Source organism: Lacerta agilis, chromosome Z (genome assembly GCF_009819535.1).
Source record: "Lacerta agilis isolate rLacAgi1 chromosome Z, rLacAgi1.pri, whole genome shotgun sequence".
NCBI lineage: Eukaryota > Metazoa > Chordata > Lepidosauria > Squamata > Lacertidae > Lacerta > Lacerta agilis.
The window spans coordinates 43,376,364-43,397,596 of NC_046331.1; the positions used below are offsets into that span (position 1 = coordinate 43,376,364).

General features: G+C 46.1%; 1 protein-coding gene across 1 annotated transcript in view; it reads right to left on the reverse strand.

The window, feature by feature from the left end:
* Nucleotides 1-259: 259 nt before the first annotated feature.
* Nucleotides 260-21,233, reverse strand: part of LOC117040098 (transcription initiation factor TFIID subunit 1-like) — a 37,471-nt gene continuing 16,497 nt past the window's right edge. Inside the window, exons 18-32 of the mRNA XM_033137648.1 lie at nucleotides 19,529-19,748; nucleotides 18,444-18,588; nucleotides 17,289-17,497; nucleotides 15,767-15,875; nucleotides 15,401-15,499; nucleotides 14,253-14,430; nucleotides 12,603-12,670; nucleotides 11,602-11,724; nucleotides 10,526-10,618; nucleotides 9,911-9,995; nucleotides 8,345-8,412; nucleotides 8,141-8,257; nucleotides 6,421-6,568; nucleotides 4,511-4,685; nucleotides 260-514 (exon numbers count right to left, since the gene is read on the reverse strand). Coding sequence (XP_032993539.1) covers nucleotides 499-514; nucleotides 4,511-4,685; nucleotides 6,421-6,568; nucleotides 8,141-8,257; nucleotides 8,345-8,412; nucleotides 9,911-9,995; nucleotides 10,526-10,618; nucleotides 11,602-11,724; nucleotides 12,603-12,670; nucleotides 14,253-14,430; nucleotides 15,401-15,499; nucleotides 15,767-15,875; nucleotides 17,289-17,497; nucleotides 18,444-18,588; nucleotides 19,529-19,748 — 1,853 coding nt within the window. The 3' untranslated portion in view covers nucleotides 260-498. The remainder of the gene's footprint in view (nucleotides 515-4,510; nucleotides 4,686-6,420; nucleotides 6,569-8,140; nucleotides 8,258-8,344; nucleotides 8,413-9,910; nucleotides 9,996-10,525; nucleotides 10,619-11,601; nucleotides 11,725-12,602; nucleotides 12,671-14,252; nucleotides 14,431-15,400; nucleotides 15,500-15,766; nucleotides 15,876-17,288; nucleotides 17,498-18,443; nucleotides 18,589-19,528; nucleotides 19,749-21,233) is intronic.

Genomic DNA, 21,233 nt, shown 5'->3' on the forward strand with positions numbered 1-21,233 from the left:
AGTGTTCCTCAGCTATGATCAAAACCTGTGAGTGATAACTTGCTTGGAAGCAAAAGGGTATTTAGAGCCATGCATACGTGACTCAGGGATGTGGAAGCAAGTCATCCATTTAAGCTCCTAAATTGGCAATGCTTTTCAAAAATGCCAGGGATGGAAAAATTAACACAAACTGTATCACAAATATACATACATCAATTGCATTTGCTGTCAAAATTGGACTTTTAGAAGGAGTGCTTGTATGAACAAAAAACAACTCTCATTCAGTTAAGGGTAATTTTTAATATACCTTTATATACATCCTAAACACAATATTGATTCATAAAAGAATGAATCAACAACGGGTGTCTCAGTTTAGCAGCAGCATTTCATTGGATAACAATGAAAAATCTATACACTGAGACCAGGATGCAATCTTAACATGATCCCCAGTAAAGTGTTTTATTCATCTGAATCCAGATCACTGTCTCCTGCAACAGAAGGGAGGTTGTCTCTTTCTTCCTAGTCCTCGTGGCTACTGTAAAAGAAAGAAATCTCATGTAGTTATTTATCATGTGTACTGAGCATGGGACAAACTTAGAAAGACGATAGACCGATGCTAGCTGTTGTTGATATACAAACTTTACAGCAACACAAGTGTGAGATGCAGCTGGGCAGGTCAACTTTCTAATCCAATTATAACAGCTAAGGGAGTCAAACAAGGTTGCATATATGCCCCCTTTTTGTTTAACATTTATTCCCTTATTAAACATCTTCAAGGGACATATACATGGCCCAAAAGGCAGATAAAATGTTGCCTATTCTGCTCTATGCAGATAATGCTGTCATCCTGTCTCAGACACAGATTGGCCTTAAAGGAGCTCTTAAGAAACTAGCCCAACACTGTAAGGAGGATCAATTAGTAGTAAACTATCAAAAAACAAAAGTCATGGTTTTCTCCAATAGAAGGAAAACCTACAGATAGTGCATAGATAATCAAGACATTGAACAAGTCATCTGTTTCAAATATCTAGGGGTTGTCTTTCAAGCTTCAAGAAAGAAAAATGCCCATATTAATCACACTTCCTCTATGGCCCAAAAAAGTCCTGCAGCAATCTTAAGATTCCATTGAACAAAGGGAGGAAAATTTCATCCCAGCTGCTATCAAACTATTTGCTGCAAAATCTATAGCACAATTATTATATGGTGCACAACTAGTCTCCCCTATGAAAAACTACAATCAGGATTCCCAAGGTCAATTCTCCAAATCCCTCAATGTGTCCCCAACGCAGCCTTGTGACTGGAGACGGGCCTAAATAGGATTGAAGCCAAAGTGTGGCTAGTTACTCTGTACACATGGCTATGACTTAATAAGATCTCAACTGGGTTGCTCTCTTTGACATTGATTGATAATTATCGAACAAAATAGTGGAAGGGCATCACAAGAAAACTGGCTTTATATGGCCTTTCTCCTTAATATATTTTAGGTCTGGAAATGGGAAGGGCTAGGAGTATAATTAAAGAACGAATTTGGGATAGAGAATTCCAAAATGATCTTAATCAATACTCCAAAATTTATAAATTTTTATACTTCAAAGATCCTATCCAGCAAATTATTTAAGTGCACTGGACAACTCTAAACACCGTTGGGCATTTTCCAGAGCCCGCTTTAATGTTCTCCCTTCAGCATTATTAGTGGGCAGATATCATGACATCCCAGTCCAACAGAGATTATGCCCATGTAATTCTGACAAGATTGAATCCATTGGGCCCACTGTATCATGATACCTGAAGAAAGCTAATTCAGTGGTGACTAAGGAAATTACCTGGCTCCTCAGAGGAAACCTATGTTAAATATCTTCTTGCTGACAAAATATCTGAATATCACCAGGCCTGTTGTGAAATTCTGTTTTATGGCAATGAGGAAAACACAGGCTGCAGTGACAGCGATAGTCGATGAATGAGTACTGATTTTAAACTCTAGAACATAGGTTTTAGCTGAAGGAGTGCTATTTTTAATGCAAATAAGCTTATAGGGAATTTTCAAGGGGCAGACACAGTGGACAAAATTATTCCTGTTGTTAATTCTGCTGTCTAGTCTTTGACCTCAATAAGGCAAATAAGTTCATGTGTACTGAGCACTGTACAGAAGAGAAACAATATAGTGAAGGAAAACACGAAAGTGTGATACATTGCAAATGCAGAGGAGCATTCACTTGGTGCTTCTCTGAACATTTTTATCACCGCAAGTGCATGATTTCTGATTCGTTAGGAATGTAAGAAGAGCCTGGCTGCTGGATCTAGTCCAGCATCCTGTTCCCACAGTGGCCAAACAGATGCCCATGGGAAGTCCGCAAGCAGAACATGAGCACAACAGCAATGCTCTCCCCAACTTCAATTCCCAGCAACTGACATTCGGAGGCATAATGCCTCTGACCCTTGTGCCAAGTATCTATGGATAGACTTTTTCTCCATGAATCTGTCTGATCTTTGAAAACCATCCAAGCCATCTCATTTGTGTAGTCATCCCTCAAGGTGTGTTATCTGGTGCAGCAATACCACCGCTACCCTACCACTCAAGACTGCACCCATCAGAGGCAATATTGCTGCGTGGAAGGTGGTTATGCAAGCATTGCAGGCAGAATCAGATGCAAATGGTGTTCAGAGACTGAACATTTTAGCATCAGAACAAACCTTTCATGAGCAGTGCTCTAAGGCAGTGTTTTTCAACCTTTTTTGGGCAAAGGCACACTTGTTTCATGAAAAAAATCACGAGGCACACCACCATTAGATAACAATAATAGTAGTAGTAGTAATAATAAAAATGATAATTCTTCTCATGTCTGAATTGAGCATGTGAAGATGGCGCACCTTGCCCCGGCCCCACCAGGCTAATAATAATAAATAACAACTATAGTACTAGTCAGGACTCTCCCCCCAGCCACAGGAACTCAGTTCTGGCACCTCTCAGGTGGGCGCCTTCGCCATTATAAGAGAACGAGGGAAGGCGTCCGTGATGAGTTCCAGGCTCCAGCACCTCTTTTTCTAGAAAAATAGCATTGGTAGCAGCAGATGCCCCAATGCTAGGTAGGCAGCAGAGGTAGGAGGCGGTGTCGTAGCGGCGGCCGCCTCGCCCCGCACGGCGCACGGGGGTCAGCCAGTTGCTCCACTCGCGCAGTGCCCAGATGTTGGGCACGCAGCTCAGGTGTCGGCACAGCTGCAAGAAGCTGCCGGGCTGCCGCTGCACCCGCAGCCGCCACTCAGCCAGTCCCGAGGACGGCGGGAGGTGCTCGGCTGGCAGCAGGCGGGCCGGGCCCGCGGTGGTAGCGGCGGCGGCGGCATCAGCCACCGGCCCGGGCAGTACCAAGAGGACTCCGGCTTCTTCGAAGGCCTCGCGGATGGCGCAGAGGCGGAAGGCCACGTCTCCCGGCAGCGGCGAGCCCAGCTCCGGGCGCTCAGCAGCGAAGAGCGGCGCCCTCGGGCACTCGCCCCGCACTGAGCCCAGTCCGCAGCGCGGCCCGCCTGCCAGCAGCTGCAGCCAGTCGGACGAGAAGTCGGCCGCGTCCGCCACGCCGCCCGCGAAGACGTGAGCACTGGGCAGGAAGGCGCTCCGCGGGCTCCGCCGCAGGAGGAGCAGCTCATAGTCAAAGGCGCCCGCCGCCGCCGTGGGCCGAGGGGGAGACGCGCCCAGCCCACCTGCCGCTAGCAGCAGCGTCGCCACCTCCCGCCAGTGCCGCAACCGCCTGCCCATGTTTTCCCACGGAACACCAGGCAACATCTCGCGGCACACTAGTGTGCCGCGGAACAGTGGTTGAAAAACACTGCTCTAAGGCAACCGAAACAGCAATGCATAGGTTTAATCCTGCATGGCAATATCATAGAATCATGGAATTGCAGAGTTGGAAGGGACCCCAAGGCTCATCTAGTCCAAACCCCTGCAATGCAGGAATGAGATTATTACTCCCCTCATGAGATGAATGTGTGCTGCCGCACTTTGTATTTTTATGTATGTTCAAGAACTAATCTACGTAAATGTTTAAAGAAAAGGAAAGACTAATCCTGCCCATGATTAGGCTTATAAATCACATCTGCAAAGAAGCCAGGATTGGCTCATGGGGGTTACCACTAAAGTTCTGATAGCATGTTTTTGTTTGGTGACTGATGGAATTGCAGCAATTGAGAAATGAATTGTTTAAATTGTTTTAGTTGCTGTGCTTTATGTTAATTTTAGACGTTTGTTGTTTTTGCTAGGCTTTTTCTTGCTGTGGGAGTTCCCTCCCCAAACCCCACTTTGGTTTTAGAGTTTAACAGTGTACTGCATTTCGTATTTTCTTGTACGAGCAGACTGCCCAGAGAACTTAGTTGGATGGGTGGTATGAAAGTGTAACCAGTAAACAGAAGAGCTGTAAAGGACAGGGATGCCCACAACTCAAAGGCAACTCATAAGAGTCATCTGAACTGGGCACAGCTAACCTGCTTTTGAGACAACCAAACATTCCTTAATGGCTCCAACAGCACACTTGTCTATGGTTACCTGGCACTGCTATACTCCATGGCATGTGAAATCTCCCCTGCTGCCTCATATGACATCGTGCTGTCTTTGTTGTCTGTGTCTATTTGCATATTCTCTTGAAGAACGTGAGGCTGTCTGGGTCTCACTGCACAGGATCCCGCACCTGAATCTCTGCTACTTTCACTTCGCTGGATTGCTGCACAACAGGACAGAAAAGGGGTAGCCACAATAGAGTTACCTGAGCCTGTTTTAACGCCCAGGTCACCTGCAGATGGCTCCAAGGATATTGCTCTCCTTTGAGTAGTTTTGTCATCCTTCAGAAAGTGGCTAAGCTGCAGTTCAAATAAGGACCTCAAAAGCATTTTGCATTTGAACAAAGTCAGCCACTGGAAAAGTTAGTGCCATATGATAAACTAGAGGAAGCTTTTTCAGTCTGCCCCCCCCCCCTTCTCACATGGAATCTTCCATTCATGTGTACTATCTTTCCGCCATCCTCAGCTTTCCTTTCTCAGCATTTAACAGCTAGGCATCTCCAATAATCATTTGCTCTACTGCAGAGGCAGTAAACTTTTAAGTCAAAGGTTTGATTCCCCTGCGAGAAACTGGTGTGGAAGAGTCTACTGACAATGGGGAGGACCCAAAGCTGAAATCGGAAGAGTCTCCATCTGCATGCTCTCCCCTGCTTCCATCCACCCGCACATCCCTATGGCCCCTTGCATACTCATTCTCCCCATCCACACATAGTCATTTCAGTCACCATTCATCTTATCTCTACCCTCCCCATCCCCACTGCATGACAATTGGTCTTAGAAAATAAATGTCACAAATGGGACCTTTTTTCTAAGCCAAGCTGTCATGTAGAGAGTACAAGTTTTAGGCTCTGCAGCATGTGGAGATGGGAGCATTACTCTACCCCTCCTTACATTCTAGCCTCCACCCCAAATAAGCCCCCCCCCCACATCAGCACAGGAATTGGGCTTGGGAAATAATGTGTTCTAGAGTAAAAAGGTAAAGGGACCCCTGACCATTAGGTCCAGTTGTGTCCGACTCTGGGGTTGCGGCGCTCATCTCGCATTACTGGCCGGGGGAGCCGGCGTACAGCTTCTGGGTCATGTGGCCAGCATGATAAAGCCGCTTCTGGTGAACCAGAGCAGCGCACAGAAATGCCGTTTACCTTCTCACTGGAGTGGTACCTATTTATCTACTTGCACTTTGACGTGCTTTCAAACTGCTAGGTGGGCAGGAGCTGGGACCGAGCAATGGGAGCTCACCCCGTCGCAGGGATTCGAACCGCCAACCTTCTGATCAGGAAGCCCTAGGCTCTGTGGTTTAACCCACAGTGCCACCCGCGTCCTGTGTTCTAGAGTGGTTTCCCCCTAATCCTGCATTAGGACAAGAGGGCTGCTGCCCCCTACCACCAAAGAAAAAAACCTCTACGCCATAAGCATAGCAATTAGGCTTATAGGGGGAAAGGTTAATAACACAAGGGTGCAGAAGAGGAGATGGGGAGGGGGAAGATCCAAAAGACTGTGGATTGGCTAGGAACATCTCACCCCTGGTTTAAGCAAGCTGGGAGGAGAAAAGAAGTGAGGAGTCTTGGCTTAAGATGCCTCCTCACTAACCACAAACTTCAGCCAAGGACAAACTCTGGCAACAGCTTGTGTTCAGTTTGCACAGTCCTGGTAAGCCACAGGAACTGAAAGGAATGTACATTTGCCTGAATTCACAAGCGTTTGTTTCTTGCTAATAGCCAAAGGACCACAACACAATGGAAGAGCATCTGCTTTGCACGCAGAAGGTCCCAGGTCCAACCGCTGGCTGATCTGAAGCCCTAGAAACCACTGCCAGCCATTGTAGGCAACAATGAGTTAGATGGAGCAATGGTTTAACTCAGTGCAAGGCTGTTTGCTATGTAAAGAGTGACAACTTACATGTGAAAGTGTCATCGCCTTCCTTGCCGCTGCTGTCACTCTCCTCGTTATCTGACAGCATCAAGTCTTCATAAAGCACGCTGGCCTGAGGCTGCTGCACTGAACCTTCTTCCTTTTCACCCAGGTCTCTGTTTTCATCTTCCGCTTCCTGTCATGATGGAACAACCAATGGTAGAAAGGAGGTTGCAAAGAATTTCCTGGCACATGCAGAAGGTATCTAGCTGCTCTCTAAAAATGGCCCTGGCAAACCAAAGTCGTTTCAGAAATAAACCCAAGTGCCTGCATCACCAGCCGCACTAATACTTACTTCTGCAGTATTTTGCAGCAAGCAGATGATTTGCAACCACCTTGCACACAAGGCTGCTTTACTCACCTATACTCACAACAACCTTGCAGAGTGGGTGAGGCAGAGTCAATGATTTGCCCAAAGTCAGATCCATACCTGAGTGGGAATCTGAGCCTCCAGCAGTGAATAAAATAATGAAACATCACATGAAGTTAAAAGCTGTGGAACAGAACACTTCTGTTATGCGCAAGACGGTTTGAGCACATAATGCCAATCCTGGCCTACTGCACCGGCCGCCAATTAGTTTCCAGACCCAATTCAAAGTGCTGGTTTTGACTGATAAGAGTCTTGAACGGCTCAGGTCTGCTATACCTCAAGGACCACTCCCCCCCCCGCCCCAAATGTGAACTGACCCAGACCCTGCAACCGTCATTGGAGGCCCTTTTTCATGTGCCCCCTTCATGGGAGGTCCGGAGAGTGGCAACATGAGACTGGACCTTTTCTGCAGTGGCAACCCATTTGTGGAATGCTCTCCCCAGAGAGGCTCACCTGGCACCTTCATTATACACCTTTAGGCACCAAGGGAAAACATTCCTCTCTAACCAGGCTTTTGGCCATTTAAACTGTTTGCTGAGGAGTCATTGCTTTTGTTTGCTACAATTGCATTTTTTTGCTTTTATATTGTAAACCACCCTGTGATCCTCTGGATAGCATAAAAATTGTAGTAATCGTAATAGAGAGCTACAACTAGCCTGTAATTTTTGTGTAATTCTGTTACTAATAGTTTTGTTTTTATTTTTTTAAGTGCCAAGTCACCTTTGAAGTCTTGAAAGTAAAGCAACTTAGAAATATTTTTGCTGATTCAGTAACAATAATTATTCCTGGAAGCCTGTTGAATAACTGAAGTGGCAGCCATGTAAAGTTCTTGTGCCTGCCATATGAAAGAAATGCTGGTGGCTAAGGCAAAGCTGCCTTACACCAGGTCAGACTAGCCCAAGTACTGTGTTCTCTCACAGGCAGTATTGGCTACTCTGACTCTGTGTGAAGATGGGGCTCTTCAAGCTGGTGGTCAGCAGTTCAGTCTCTAGCACACACAAACCCATTTAAAAAGGAACAGGTACCAGGTAATAGGAAAGCCTCCTCCTTGTCTAAGCCGCTGGAGAGAGTCAGAGTAGGCAATGCTACCTGCTAAAGTAGCCAGGGCGGCCCTAGCTGGCCAATGGGCTCTTTCCCTGTCAGATGGCCTCCCAGTGCTACTAGGCCCAGCATGGAGCTGTGGCTCAGAAATCTAATAAAGCAGAAGAACATAGACGGGGTAGAGTCAGAAAGAAGCACATACATTATCCCTGCTGCAGCCACCATCCCAAACTGCAGCCACAGGCCTTGATAGCAGAAGAGGGTCCCTAGAAAGAGAGCTTGGGCAAGCAGCCTCACCTGGGGCATGTAGGGCTGAGAGATGGTTGGGCCAAAGCTCTCCAGGTCTGCCTCCTCTAAGGCTGCTTCCTTAACAGCAGAGATATCCCTCTCAAGCTGGGTCAAGTGCTCATCATACTGAAGAAGCAGAAAGACACAGAAAGAAAGTGTTTGCTGAAGAATTAAAAACGGTCCTTGGCAGCATTGGCTTGCTGGGCCACCTACCTCTGCTAGTGTCTTGTAACAGATGTTCACCATCTCTTGAGCTGTTTTTGTGTTCTGGCTGTCAGGACCTGAATTGGAAATACAAACAAACCACATCTCCTTAATGATGCTCCTTAAGACCTGAGCACACAAGAAAGACGCAGGAATAAGCAACCCACTTCCAAGTGGTCCTCTTCAGGGCCAAGATCCATGCTTCCTTGTGATATGCATCCAGAGCTTTCCAAAGCTTTGCCAATGTTCATTGGTGGAAACCGAATGTGGTATTCTTCAAAGGCTCTCTTCCCTGCAGAACTCCTTAGGGTTTCCTTAAGCTCCTTAAGACTCCTGAACCTCCCCCCCCCCCAGCACACTTTAAGAGGCCCTGAGATTTAATCAAAACCAATACAGTCATACCTCGTGTTACGAAAGCTGTGTGTTGCGTTCGTCACGGGTTACGAACGCGGCGAACCTCTAAGTACCAGAACGGGTTACTTCCGAGTTCGGCAGTTCGCGCATGCACAGAAACGCAAAATAACGTCACACGCATGCGCAGAAGCACAGAATCGTGTCGTGCGCATGCGCAGACGCGGTGCTTCAGGTTAGGAACAGGGCTCCGGAACGGATCCCGTTCGTAACCAGAGGTACCACTGTACTCTAGTCCATGAGCAGGTAAACTTTCAAGGCCTGTTTGCCAATTCCAGCTCCCCAGGAGCCATATGCCTGCAGTGGATGTGAGCATTGCATACTCTCAACACGCACACCAGACATTCAGCCCCTCCGCAGCTAATCAACACAAATCAGCTGTCTTGAGCGACAGGAATCCCCCCTTTCCACTCAACTGAATGATCAATCTGATAATGTGGAAGAGGGTAAGTTGCATGTCCACCAGGGAGCTGGGCTCAGTGGAGAGAATTAAAAGCTCTCTGGCCTTCTCAGTGCTGTGACTACCCTCTTGCCACCATAATTGGTGGACTCTTGGGGGACAGATTAGAAGCCCCAGGCTGGGGATTAACAAGCCCTCCTCTATTCTGTTTATGCCTACTTACAAAGCAGTATCAGGCCCCAAGAGCTTAAGAAGCTTAACAGAAAAGTCTCCAGAAGAAGCAATTTTCATCAAGGGAACTAGCCACATTTGGGGAAAACATGCATTAATGTCTTAATGAGTAGATGTGGAGTCACATTCAGGTCTTGCCGACTGCTGGCATCTGTGTGTCTCAAGAGACAATGGAGTGTGCCTCCAGGGATAAAGACAAACAGCTTCATTTAGCAGCATCAAAATGACCTCCCTGGAGCGCAAGCCTGGGCGGTGTGTCTGGAGGTCCTGGGATGCCCAGCTGGCAAGACCTTTCTCTCAGCCTTGCTGATGTGGTCCAAAGGAAAGCAGAGCAAGATGTTTGGCACCAGCTTGGCTGCAGGAGTTGCCAGAAGGAGGCCTACAAGATGCCATCTAACTGCCATCCAGATTTGTGTAGGGTTTGCTCCTTAGCCTTTTCTTCTTGCAAAGGTGTCCCACAAAGCCCTGATAACTCTCTGTAAATGTGAGTCAAAGGGCTGCAGACATGGCACGGAGCCAAGAGGGTCTCTTACCATTGAATTTAATGCTGTTGGCAAGGATCAGGTTCACGTCATCCATAAAGACTTCTCGGTTCTGGTATTTATGTTTGGAGATATTCTAGAATGAATGAATAGGAGACAAGATGGGAATGTGGAGCCTTAAGGAGCAATATGAATTCTTGATTCTGCATACAAGAAGTCTGAAGTGGATCCTTTATGAGGAACCTTTCTTCCTTACACCTCACTGTAAAATTTTGGAGTGTCCTGGTGATTCCTTTCACATATAGAACTGCTTCTCCCCATCACAACCTCCCTGAATGCTCAACAGGACCCAAGCCAGAGTTACCAAATACAGTTATTTATATTCCCCATGACTTTTTGGCCCCCAAGTCAGCAGCTGGTGGCTGAGATTAGGCAAACAGAATTTCTTCACCCTCAGCCCACATTTCCATATTCCAGTTCTATTCCTGGTATTTTATCTGGGATTTAACATACTGCCTGGGCCTTAGCTGCCAAGGCTTCGTTCATTTTATTTAACTAAATTTGTACATTGCCTGGTTGTAAGAAAACCTTGAAGTAGTTTACAAAAGACAGTTCTGAGAAGCTGCAACATAAACCAACAGCAGCTGCACCCTTCAAAGTTCGCACCTTGCGGATAGTCCTCAGGTCCATCGGGCTGACAATGACTTTGTAATAATTTGGCACATGTCTCTTGTTGACGGGACGGTAAAAGAGCCTGGCCTGCAAGCAAAAGGAGGGCGAAAAAATAATGAGCAAGCAAGTCTTGCATGGTGAATTGCATGCTGGATCCAGTATCTGCATAAGACACTGAAAAGCTTTTGTACAACATCAAGCTGAATCTAGAGGGAACAGCCCATTAGTCTGCCAACAAATCCCAAGTCCTCTGGAGGTGCCTGGATTCTACTATAGCATTTTTGCCAAACCCAAAGTAAGGAACTCCAGAGCCAGATAATTTTGGAGCTGTGCAACATCAGTATTTGTTATAACAACAACAACAACAATTTATTTGTACCCCGCCCATCTGGCTGAGTTTCCCCAGCCACTCTGGGTGGCTCCCAAACGAATGTTAAAACAATACAGCATTAAATATTAAAAATTTCCCTAAACAGGGCTGCCTTCAGCTATCTCTTAAAAATAGGATAGCTGCTTATTTCCTTGACATCTGATGGAAGCGTGTTCCACAGGGTGGGCGCCACCACCGAGAAGGCCCTCTGTCTGGTTCCCTGTAACCTCGCCAGAAGGCCCTCAGCACTGGACCTCAGTGTCTGGGCTGAACAATGGGGTGGAGCCATTCCTTTGGGTATACAGGACCAAGGCCGTTTAGGGCTTTAAAGCTCAGCACCAACACTTTGAATTGTGCTCGGAAACGTACTGGGAGCCAATGCAGATCTCTCAGGACCGGTGTTATGTGTTCCCAGCAGCCACTCCCAGTCACCAGTCTAGCTGCCGCATTCTGGATTAATTGCAGTTTCCTGGTCACCTTCAAGGGTAGCCCCACGTAGCCCCAAAAGCAAGACATGAGTGTAACAGCAACTATCCCCACTTGTGATTCCCAGCAACTGGTATTCAGAAGTGGAGGTAGAACATAGTAATCATGGCTAGAAGTCACTGATAGCTTTATCCTCCAAGCACAAGGCTACTGTGACAGTCCCCCTTTCCACAAGCTCTTTTCCATCACCACCTAATGCTAAGGGCAGACATACATGAGGAACAGCCTGCATCTTCTGGGTGACAATCCTTTCCAGAATATTGGAGAAGGCCACTTGATGATCATCATCCAGTAGGCAATTAATTGTCTTTTCCAAACGAGCCAGTTTATCTTCCTTCTGAAAGGACACCAAGGTACAGAAATGCACTCAGCTCCAGAGCAACTCCTTTATAGCAACCCACTTTTTGTTGCACACTGGAAAGGACCATAGCTCAATGGCAGAGCACCTGCTTTGCATGCAGAAGGTCCTGGGTTCAATCCTTGGCATTTCCAGGTAGAGCTGTGAATTTTTCCTACCCGATACCCTGGAGAGCTAAATGAGTTAAGATGGAACTATGGCCTGACTCACTTATGGGGGGGTTTTCTATGTGCCTACTGTATTTTTATTGCCCATGTAATTTCAAATATATATTTCAACATCTTCTGTTCCTATCCAATTAGTTCAGGTTTTAAAACAGAAGGCACCCACACATATCCCATCTTTATTCATAAGGGAAGTCAGCTAGAACTCAAAATCTCCTGCAATTTGGGCTGATTTTCTCACGTGCAACATGACCCAGAAAAGAAGCTTATTGTTCACATTCTCTCAGTTACCTGGAACTGCCTTTTTTCATTTTCACTAATACCATTATTATTAAAAAGCACTACATTCCAGTTTTAATTTAGTTAATAACAGTTTCAGGTTAAGAACGGACCTCCGGAATGAATTAAGTTCATAACTATACAGGTACCACTGTATTAGATAGTAAGGTCACCATTCAAACTCTACCACTAAAAGCTATTAAATCAAGAGAGCAGATCCTATCCTCAGCTCCTAATGTAAGCACCCAACAAACTACTTTGGCTGCCTTTAGTCCTTTCAAGAGAGATCTCCTTTCAGTCCAGAATCACCAAACTGTTTATGCAAATAGCTCAGTCCTAAAAGTACCCTAAGTGGCTAAGCAACGCCCTTACCTCCAAGCCACAAGCAACCCCTCCCTCCACAATCTGACTTGCCTCTTTAAATTTTTGATCACAGAAGTCCAGCATTGACTGAGCAGTCTGAGTCAAGTTGTGTTCTGGCCCTGCAAACACACAGCAGAAATCTTTATTGTGGGATGGTGTTGTTGTGAGCTGTCTTGACAAAAGGCAAGTTACAAGTTTAAGATTACATGTGGTTAAGTTGGTCCTGTTCCCCAGTGGTATGGAGAGAAGAAGAAGAGTTTGGATTTGATATCCCACTTTATCACTACCCGAAGGAGTCTCAAAGCGGCTAACATTCTCCTTTCCCTTCCTCCCCCACAACGAACGCTCTGAGGTGAGTGGGGCTGAGAGACTTCAAAGAAGTGTGACTAGCCCAAGGTGACCCAGCAGCTGCATGTGGAGGAGCGTAGACGCGAACCCGGTTCCCCAGATTATGAGTCTACCGCTCTTAACCACTACACCACACTGGCTCTGAGCTAACTCGGAGACTCATCAGAAGTCTGAGAGCACACACTTGATTTTACAACCAACTGGTGCCCTCCAGATGTTTTAGACCAAAATTCCCATCAACCCAAGTCAACAAAGTCACACTGAAGTTGCAGTCCAAAACATCTGATGGGCATCAGATTAGCAAAGGCTGCTCCACAGTGTGATGGCAATTGAGAAGCAGCCACCAAAGCAACACTTTTATTTTGCTCCATTCCCACTGTCCCCAAGCTGCTGGGAGATCATGGCCCCAGAGGAAATATGCGGCAAAGGAGCAGGTATCACAACTCTTCCTTGGTAGTCCAGAAGGACTAGTTCAGTTCTAACTGAAAATCACTCAAGGCAAGATAGATGAGGTTTTTTCTTAGCAGGTCCAGTTGATAAATCAGACAAGGGAAAGAGAAACAGTCACACCAAGAGCAAAGGAAACCAGGAAATTGCAAAGGGGAGCATGCAGGCAACTTACAAATATATAAGGCCATCCGTCAGGGAAATAATTGGACACCTAGTGAAGACAGGACGATCACCAGAGGGTTTAAAGAACAAAGCAGGTCACAGTGTAAAGCAGGTGAGCATCAGAAGGAAATTCCCCAGCACAAGGTAGCCTTACAGAGATATGCAGAGATGGCGAAACTTACTGGAAGAATAAAAGATCAAGATGAGAGACCTTTTTAAAAACAGAATTGGGGAGGGGAGGATTGTTGAATATGTGAAGACAAATTGTAAACAATTAAAAACTTCAGCAGGATTGATGTAAACACAAGCAGTAAAAAATAACTTATAGAAAGTAAAAAGATAAAATTTATAAATAGGTTGGAATTGGTTATGCAGTAAGTCTGTGACATGAAATAAGGAACAGTAGAGAGGAGAGGAGGGAATTCGAAGAAAACATTGATTTTTGTTTATATTTAATTTTTGTTGTTAGAAACATTGTAAAATGAAAAATTGGGAAAATAAAATATTGGGGGTTTTGTTTTTTTAAAAAAGATGAATACTTAAAAGCTGCCCTTTGGCTAGCCTGTTCCTCCTCTTCCCTTAACATCCTCAAAAAGAGCACCAGGTCACTGCCCCAGTTGCCATAACTTGCTTTTTGAGGCTGGGACACTTCACACAAGGAGGGAAGAAAGAGCAGAAGATAAACAGTTCAGAAAGAAAGAAAGAAAGAAAGAAAGAAAGAAAGAAAGAATTAACTCTCACCATTGAACGTGGCACTGTTCCTCACAATCAGCTCCAGGTGCTCTCGGAATTCTTTACTTGATTTGTAAGAGAGCTTACGGACATTCTGGCGCAGGGTGTGCAGGTCCATTGGTTGGCTGATGATCTTGTGATAATTTTTGAAACGCCTCCTGTTAACAGGCTTGTGGAAGTAACATGTCTGGCAGAGGTAAACCGGGAAAGAATGTGAGCATCCCTTTTATTTCTTAATATACCGCCCTCCCTTAAATTACCAGGGACGGATACAACAACATGGAGGGGGGGATTAAGACAAACAAACCCTGCTAAAGCCATTGCTTTGTTCACCTGCCACAGAGAGAGGGCAGATAATGAAACCTGTCTCCCTCAAAAGGGCAACTGGAGCCATTCCGAGGAAGGAGAGTCCACAACCTTTCAAGGGAGTCTGTTCCACTGTCAAACAGCTCTTGACTGTCAGAAAGTCTTCCCGTATGTTTAGTTGGAATCTCCTTTCCTGAAACTTCAAACCATTGGTTCAAGTCTTGCCTTCCAGAGCAGGAGAAAACAAGCTTGCATCTTCCTCCATGTGACAGCCCATCAGAAACCTCCTCTCAGTCTCCTCTTTTCCAGGCTAAACATGCCCAGCTAATGCAGCTGATGCCGCAAAATGTGACTGGTGTGAATCATACACCTGTTTGAGAAGACTGGGAATGGAAGAAGCTTTATCTCTCTTCCGCTGTATGTGCTTTGTAATGTACTTTCACTTTGGTTGTTCTCTTGGAGCTGAAGAGAACGGTCGCCATTATGCTGTAGTCTGAACATAGTATGTAAATAAATAGTAGGTTAGGTCTATGATGTCTCACTCTTCTTGTTGTGTTATGCCAGAAGATTAGTGTGCATATATCATACACCCCACTAAACAGAATGTGAGCTGTCAAAGACTGAGGCCACAACTCGTGGAGTAGAGTTTGGCAGGAGGTGGGGAGGCAACATCCTCAAAATAATCATAGCAGAAAGATTGCCCTCAAATGCTCAATCCTGATATGAGGCAAGGATTTCTCAAGGAACTAGCTCTCCTGGTATATGGATAGGATAATGCCCCCTTGTCTTTGCGCATGACATAGAGCCAGAAGAGGCAAAATCAAACCTCACAGGCGAAAAAATGGTCTTACATTTGGAAGTTCTTGCATTTCATTGATAACGCCTTCCAGGATATAGGACAGTGTCGCCATGGGGCCTGTGTTCCCCTGGTGGCTGGACTTCTGAGGCTGCTGAAAGAGAGAGAAGTGGGACATTAAAGGCACTTCCAAGGTTTATGTATGATGGACTTGGGGAATCTTGACAAAGGGCACCTCAAAGCATCCAATCAGTCTCTACGTTTTAGGGGAGGAGTTGCCCTTTGGCTGCTCCTGGTCTACAGTGAACCAGCCATGGCTGAGGCTTAGAATAAGCACTTGCTGTTGCCACCATTTCCAAGATGGATAGTGGGCAAGGGCAAGGAGTGAGGTGGGGGCAATGAAAGCAACACAAGGACTCACGTTTAAGGAGCTACAAGTAGCCGTGGCTCCAAAGCCCTGTTCCTTCTTTTGCAGAAGCTGCCCTTTTGTGAACTTCAGGACTAAAGACTTCTTGCGAACTTCATTCACGCTGCAAGGAGAGAGAGAGCAAGGAGAAACATGCTGTAGTTTCCACCACCTCTCCCTCCAGTGGGCCCAGCTGCCCCTCTGGGAGGGACTGAGTCAACCATAAAGAACGCAATATGAAGCCCATTTACTCTTTTATTGGGTCTAGTTTGGGGTAACTGGAACTGTAAGTTGAAGAACTGTAACCCAATCAACCAACAAAGCAGCCTGCTGCTTCGTTTAGATTCAGTGGTACTACCTGTCCTACATTGTACACCAGACAGTTGCTGCTCCTCTGGATATTAGTAAATGGTATTTAGCAATTTGTTATGAACTGTTGTGTTCTTATTTTTTAAGGCTTGTGTGATTTTATGGGTGTTATGGAATCCTTTTATTTGATCTTCCTGTAAAATTCATTGTGGCTTGTGCAATGGCTGGTATATAAACCAATTATCCCAAGGACTTGAAACCATCTTGGTTGCAGGACCTCTTTTTGGGAACAGCTTCACCAAGCACATCAAAGAGGCATCTTTGCTGATTATCTGTAAGCACTTTAGGTAAAAATGTTTCTTTTCTGCAAGGTTACTGGCCGATGGGGCCTTGCAATTGTGTAGTTCTTTATCTCCTTGACATCTGGTGGGAGATGGCATTCCACAGGGTGGGCACCACTGCCAAGAATGCCTCCCTTCTTGTAGCGAGGGAACCAGCAGAAGACCCTCAGAGTTGGACCTCAGTGTCAGAGCTGATGATGGGGATAGAGACGCCCCTTCAGGTATACAGGGTCGAGGCCATTTAGGGTTTAAAGGTCAGCACCAACACTTTGAATTGTGCTCAGAAATTTACTGGGAGCCAGTATAGATTGTTTAGGACTGGTGTTACATGGTCCCGGCAGCCACTCCCAGTCACCAGTCTAGCTGCTGCATTCTGCATTAGTTGTAGTTTCTGAGTCACCTTCAAAGGTAGTCTTGCGCAGACCTATGCCAGTCTGTGAGAAAGACTGTAGTATTGGGCACTTACTACCATGGATGTACTTTTGCAGATATGCGTGGGAGTCATCCAGAAGACCATCAGTTAATACTGGTGCTGGAGTTTTCTCTCCATTTTGAAACATGTGGCCCTACCTGGCCCGGGCAATAACAAGGTGTTCACCCACTGCCACATGTGGATGACTCCCACATGTCCACAGGAAGGGATTTCAACTCTTCCACCTTGTTCTGGACTTCTTAATTTAGAGGAAAGGTGAGCAAGAAATCACATGATAGAAGTTTATAGCATTATGCATGGAATGGGGAAAGCGGATGGGGAAAGTCTCTCTCTCTCTCTCTCTCTCTCTCTCTCTCTCTCATATAACACTAGAACTTGTGGACATCCAATGACATTTGAATGTTTGGAGATCCAACACCTCTATTTGTGAGATGGTGCCAAATACGGCCCTTACCTCTCAACGAGCTGCTTCCCTAAGACAATCTTGGTTCCCTCCACTTTGATCAGCTCTCTGTCATTGGTGGGAATGGTGGTCTTCTCCAGCTCCTCCTGCTGCTCCACCGTCATGGCGACAGGCTTGGAGGGCAGTTTGGCTGGGCGGCGGAGGGGGCAGATTTTGTTGCTCTTCATGTGCCCACTGGCACCGCAAGCACTACACTTAAACTGCAAGCAAAAGCAAAGGAATGAATGGTCGCAGGCTACTCCAGAAGCAAAAAAGCAGAGTTATCGAGGGATAGGCAGTGCTCCTATCGACTGCAACACCAGCACTAGCTGAAGGCAGCAACAAAACCAAGGTGGGTCGGGGTGGGGTAGGGTGGCAGCTTGCGAAAAAGTGCTGGACCTGTTCCCAAGCGCTCCCCTGCTGTGAGTACCTTTAAGCAGAAAGGCTGTTTGCACATTTTGAAAATAAAGTCTCAACCCATGCACATACCCACTCAGTATGTGCCAATAAATCCAATTTCTTTCTTTTTTTAAATGGAATTACAAACTTGGTGGATCAGGGAAATGCTGTGGACATAGTGTATCTTGATTTCAGTAAGACTTTTGACAAAGCCCCCAAGATATTCTCACAAGGAAGCTGGTAAAATGTGGGCTGAATGAGGTATCTGAAATGTTAAAAGTTAAGGTTTCCTCTCCATGCCCAAAATTAGTCAGTGGTAATTGGAGCTGAAGCATGTGTCAAATTTTCTGCTTTGTACACCAGCTAACTTTCACTTCATGCATCTGGCAAAGGGGGCTTGAGTCCATGAAAGCTTATTCCTTAGTAAATTGTGTTAGCCTTTAAGGTGCCATGGGACTCTTAAGTATTTCCACTGCATGGCTACCCCTCTGGGTTTTGTTTTGCTTTTTCTATCTGGATTTTGCCACAATGCAATCTGGATTCATCAAAATCTGTTTCAACAGAAAGCTGCATTAGCTGGGCTGCATGACTCCTTCCACTAGACTTGGGGGAACAGCATGTAAGGCCCTCTGCTCTGGTTTCTGAGATGCTGCCCAGCACACTGGCATATGTCTCTTCACAGATACAAGACCATTACTTCTTTAATTATAATAACACTGCAAGACAAGGAGCCAGAAGCAGCTGAAGCTTTCAAGAAAGCCTGCTTACCTGCTCCAACCTGAGCTTCTTCTTCGGAGGAGCCTTCAGCTGCTCCTTCTCTGTCTTTCGTTTAAGCCGCAACAACTGCATCCGGATCCGGTGCTTTTCGTACCGCATTTTCTGACGCTGCTTTTCTGAGATGGCAAAGTTCCAGCTGGAAACACAAAGGTCTTCAGTTAAGGCAGTGGTGAGGAACCCAGACCATTGACTATGCTGTCCAGCACTGATGGGAGCTGTAGTCCAACAACACTCAGAGGACCATATATTTTTTCCTATCCCTGAGCTAATGGTAGGGCCAGCCAGTACATATTCAGGCACTGAGATAAACATAAACCACACTGGGGAACTCAGTGGCTCTCTAGATGTTCTAAACTACATCTCCTATCATCCCTGACCACTGACTACACTGACTGGAGCTGATGGGAGCTGGAGTCCAACAACATCTGGAGGGCCACAGGTCCCGCATCCCTGCACTACAGCATTGGCTGCTTCCTGATTTGATTTACTCTGCCTGACTAAATATGCTGGCTGTGTATTTTATTTCCTGCTGCATCCTGTCCATATGTTTGTTAGCCTCCTTGCTTTAAATTCCATATAGAAAGAGGCAGAAAGGCAGGGTATAATTTAAAAAACACACACACAATAAAAATATAAGCATACTGTGCATTTCCAGCCTTCTGCACCTCTCATTTCACAAAAAGATTCCCACTCTACCAAAATTATTATTTGTATAGCATCCTTCATCCATAGATCTCAGGGTGGTTCGCAGCAAAGAAATACAAGATAAAAAACAAAATACATAATAAAAACAAAAAAAGAAAACCAAACAAGCCAATAACACCCCCTAAAGGGAAAGCAGCCTCCCTGCGATGCCCTTACATTAGAGCTTTCAAAACTTTTCCTGCTGGTGACATACATTTTAGACATGCATCATGTCGTGACGCAGCAGTTCAGTTTTACTAGCAAACCAGAGGTTGAACTAACCCCTTTCTAGCCCCGGGAGGAGCATGGAGAGCGTTCACACGACACACCTATACGCTACAGCCGACACACTTAACGTGTTGTGACAGACAGTTTGGAAAGCTCTGCCTTACATGAACTCTTCATCCTTGGTTTCCTTTATCCTGGTGTAGGCATCAATGACCAACGGATTGCGAACTGTCTCGCATCTCTCGTACTCCTTCCCGTCCTCATCACGGAAAGTGCGGTAGATTTTCAAGCAGCGGGTGGTGGTGGTGGTGGCAGGATCAAGGCTGGTCGCAGAAGCCATGCCACTGCTATTGCTCGGCTCTCCTGGGTTGGCAGGGGTGGAGGCTGCAGGGGAAACATGACTGTGTTGCCAAAGGCAGTGAGCTCCCTGGGCAAGAAACAAAAAGCCTAGTCTCCAAGATCCTATGGCAAGCTGCAAAGGGAGGCGTTCAGGAGCCTTGGGAGAGGGTGCACACACAGGAACAGTCATCCACCATTGTACCCATGCAGAATTTTAAGCAGTGTGCACCCCAGGGAGCATCTTCACCAGCTTCTCATGCCCATTTCTGTTCTATTCTCCAGGTTCTCTTTCTCTGTAATTTCTAAGGCCTAAATGGTCAAGGACCATCACAAGGCTGGCCACCATCTGAATAAGCCCTGCTGACTATCCTATGCTTATCTTAAACTTGTTTCATTTCTCTGCAAAACAAGGCTCTTCTCCTAGTAGTGCTTGCAATTTGGAACATTGTTCCTCCTGAAATCACACAGGCACACCTACAACCCTGATATTTTGCTGCATGTGAATACCCCCCCCCCACACACACACACATTGAAATGATTTTTTAAAAGGAAAAATAAGTGTCATTGTTAAAGTGTTTGCTGCCCGGGACGGTCACTGAGTTTGCCGCCCCTCTTGCTGTTCCTCATGTGGGAGTCCTGTCGATTTGCCACGGTCCTCCCCTCCCCTCCCCTCCCCTCCCCTCCGACTGTCCTTCCCTTTCCAAGGGGTGAGAAGGAACTCAGTTCCTGGCACCTCAGGCTCCACCTCTGCTTTACTTAATGCCTCGTCATGTTCTTTGTTTCTCTTGCTTCAACCACAGACAGAGCTCAAGCACCTATTCCTGCCTGGCAAAAGCACCCAAGAATAGTGCAAAGCAGGAGCAATAAGGGAAGATGTAATCTCTCATACCTGCATGCTGCTTCTCGTGAACAGCCATAAGTAAAGTGCTCAAGCACAGTGGATTTAGGTGGTGTCATAGGTGCCCCCCCCCCCGTGCCTGCAACAAGCCCCAACTTGCAGCAAGTGACGCTGGAGCCCATTAGAAGGGATTTTCCTTTCTGTTCTTCTAAGTCCCACCAGTCCCTTTCAGCCTGAAAGGTTCTATGCTTAGGCAGGCACCAATATAAGATGGGGGACACTTGGTTTAACAGCAGTATATGTTAACAGGATCTACCGGTAGGTGTCTTAGTAGACCACAATATGAGTCAACAATGTGATGCTGCAGCAAAAGAAGCAAATGCTATTCTAGGCTGCATCAACAGAAGTCTATTCTCTACATCAAGTACCACTCTACTCTGCCTTGGTCAGACCACACCTGGAATACTGTGTCCAGTTCTGGGCACCACAAGAAGAACATTAACACGCTGGAATGTGCGCGGAGGAGGGCAACCAAGATCATGGGTCTGGAAAGCAAACCTTATGAGGAGCGTTTGAAGGAGCTGGGTATGTTTAGCCTGGAAAATAGGAGACTGTGAGAAGATATGACAGACATCTTCAAATATTTGAAGGGCTGTCACATGGAAGATGGAACAAGCTTGTTTTCTCCTGCT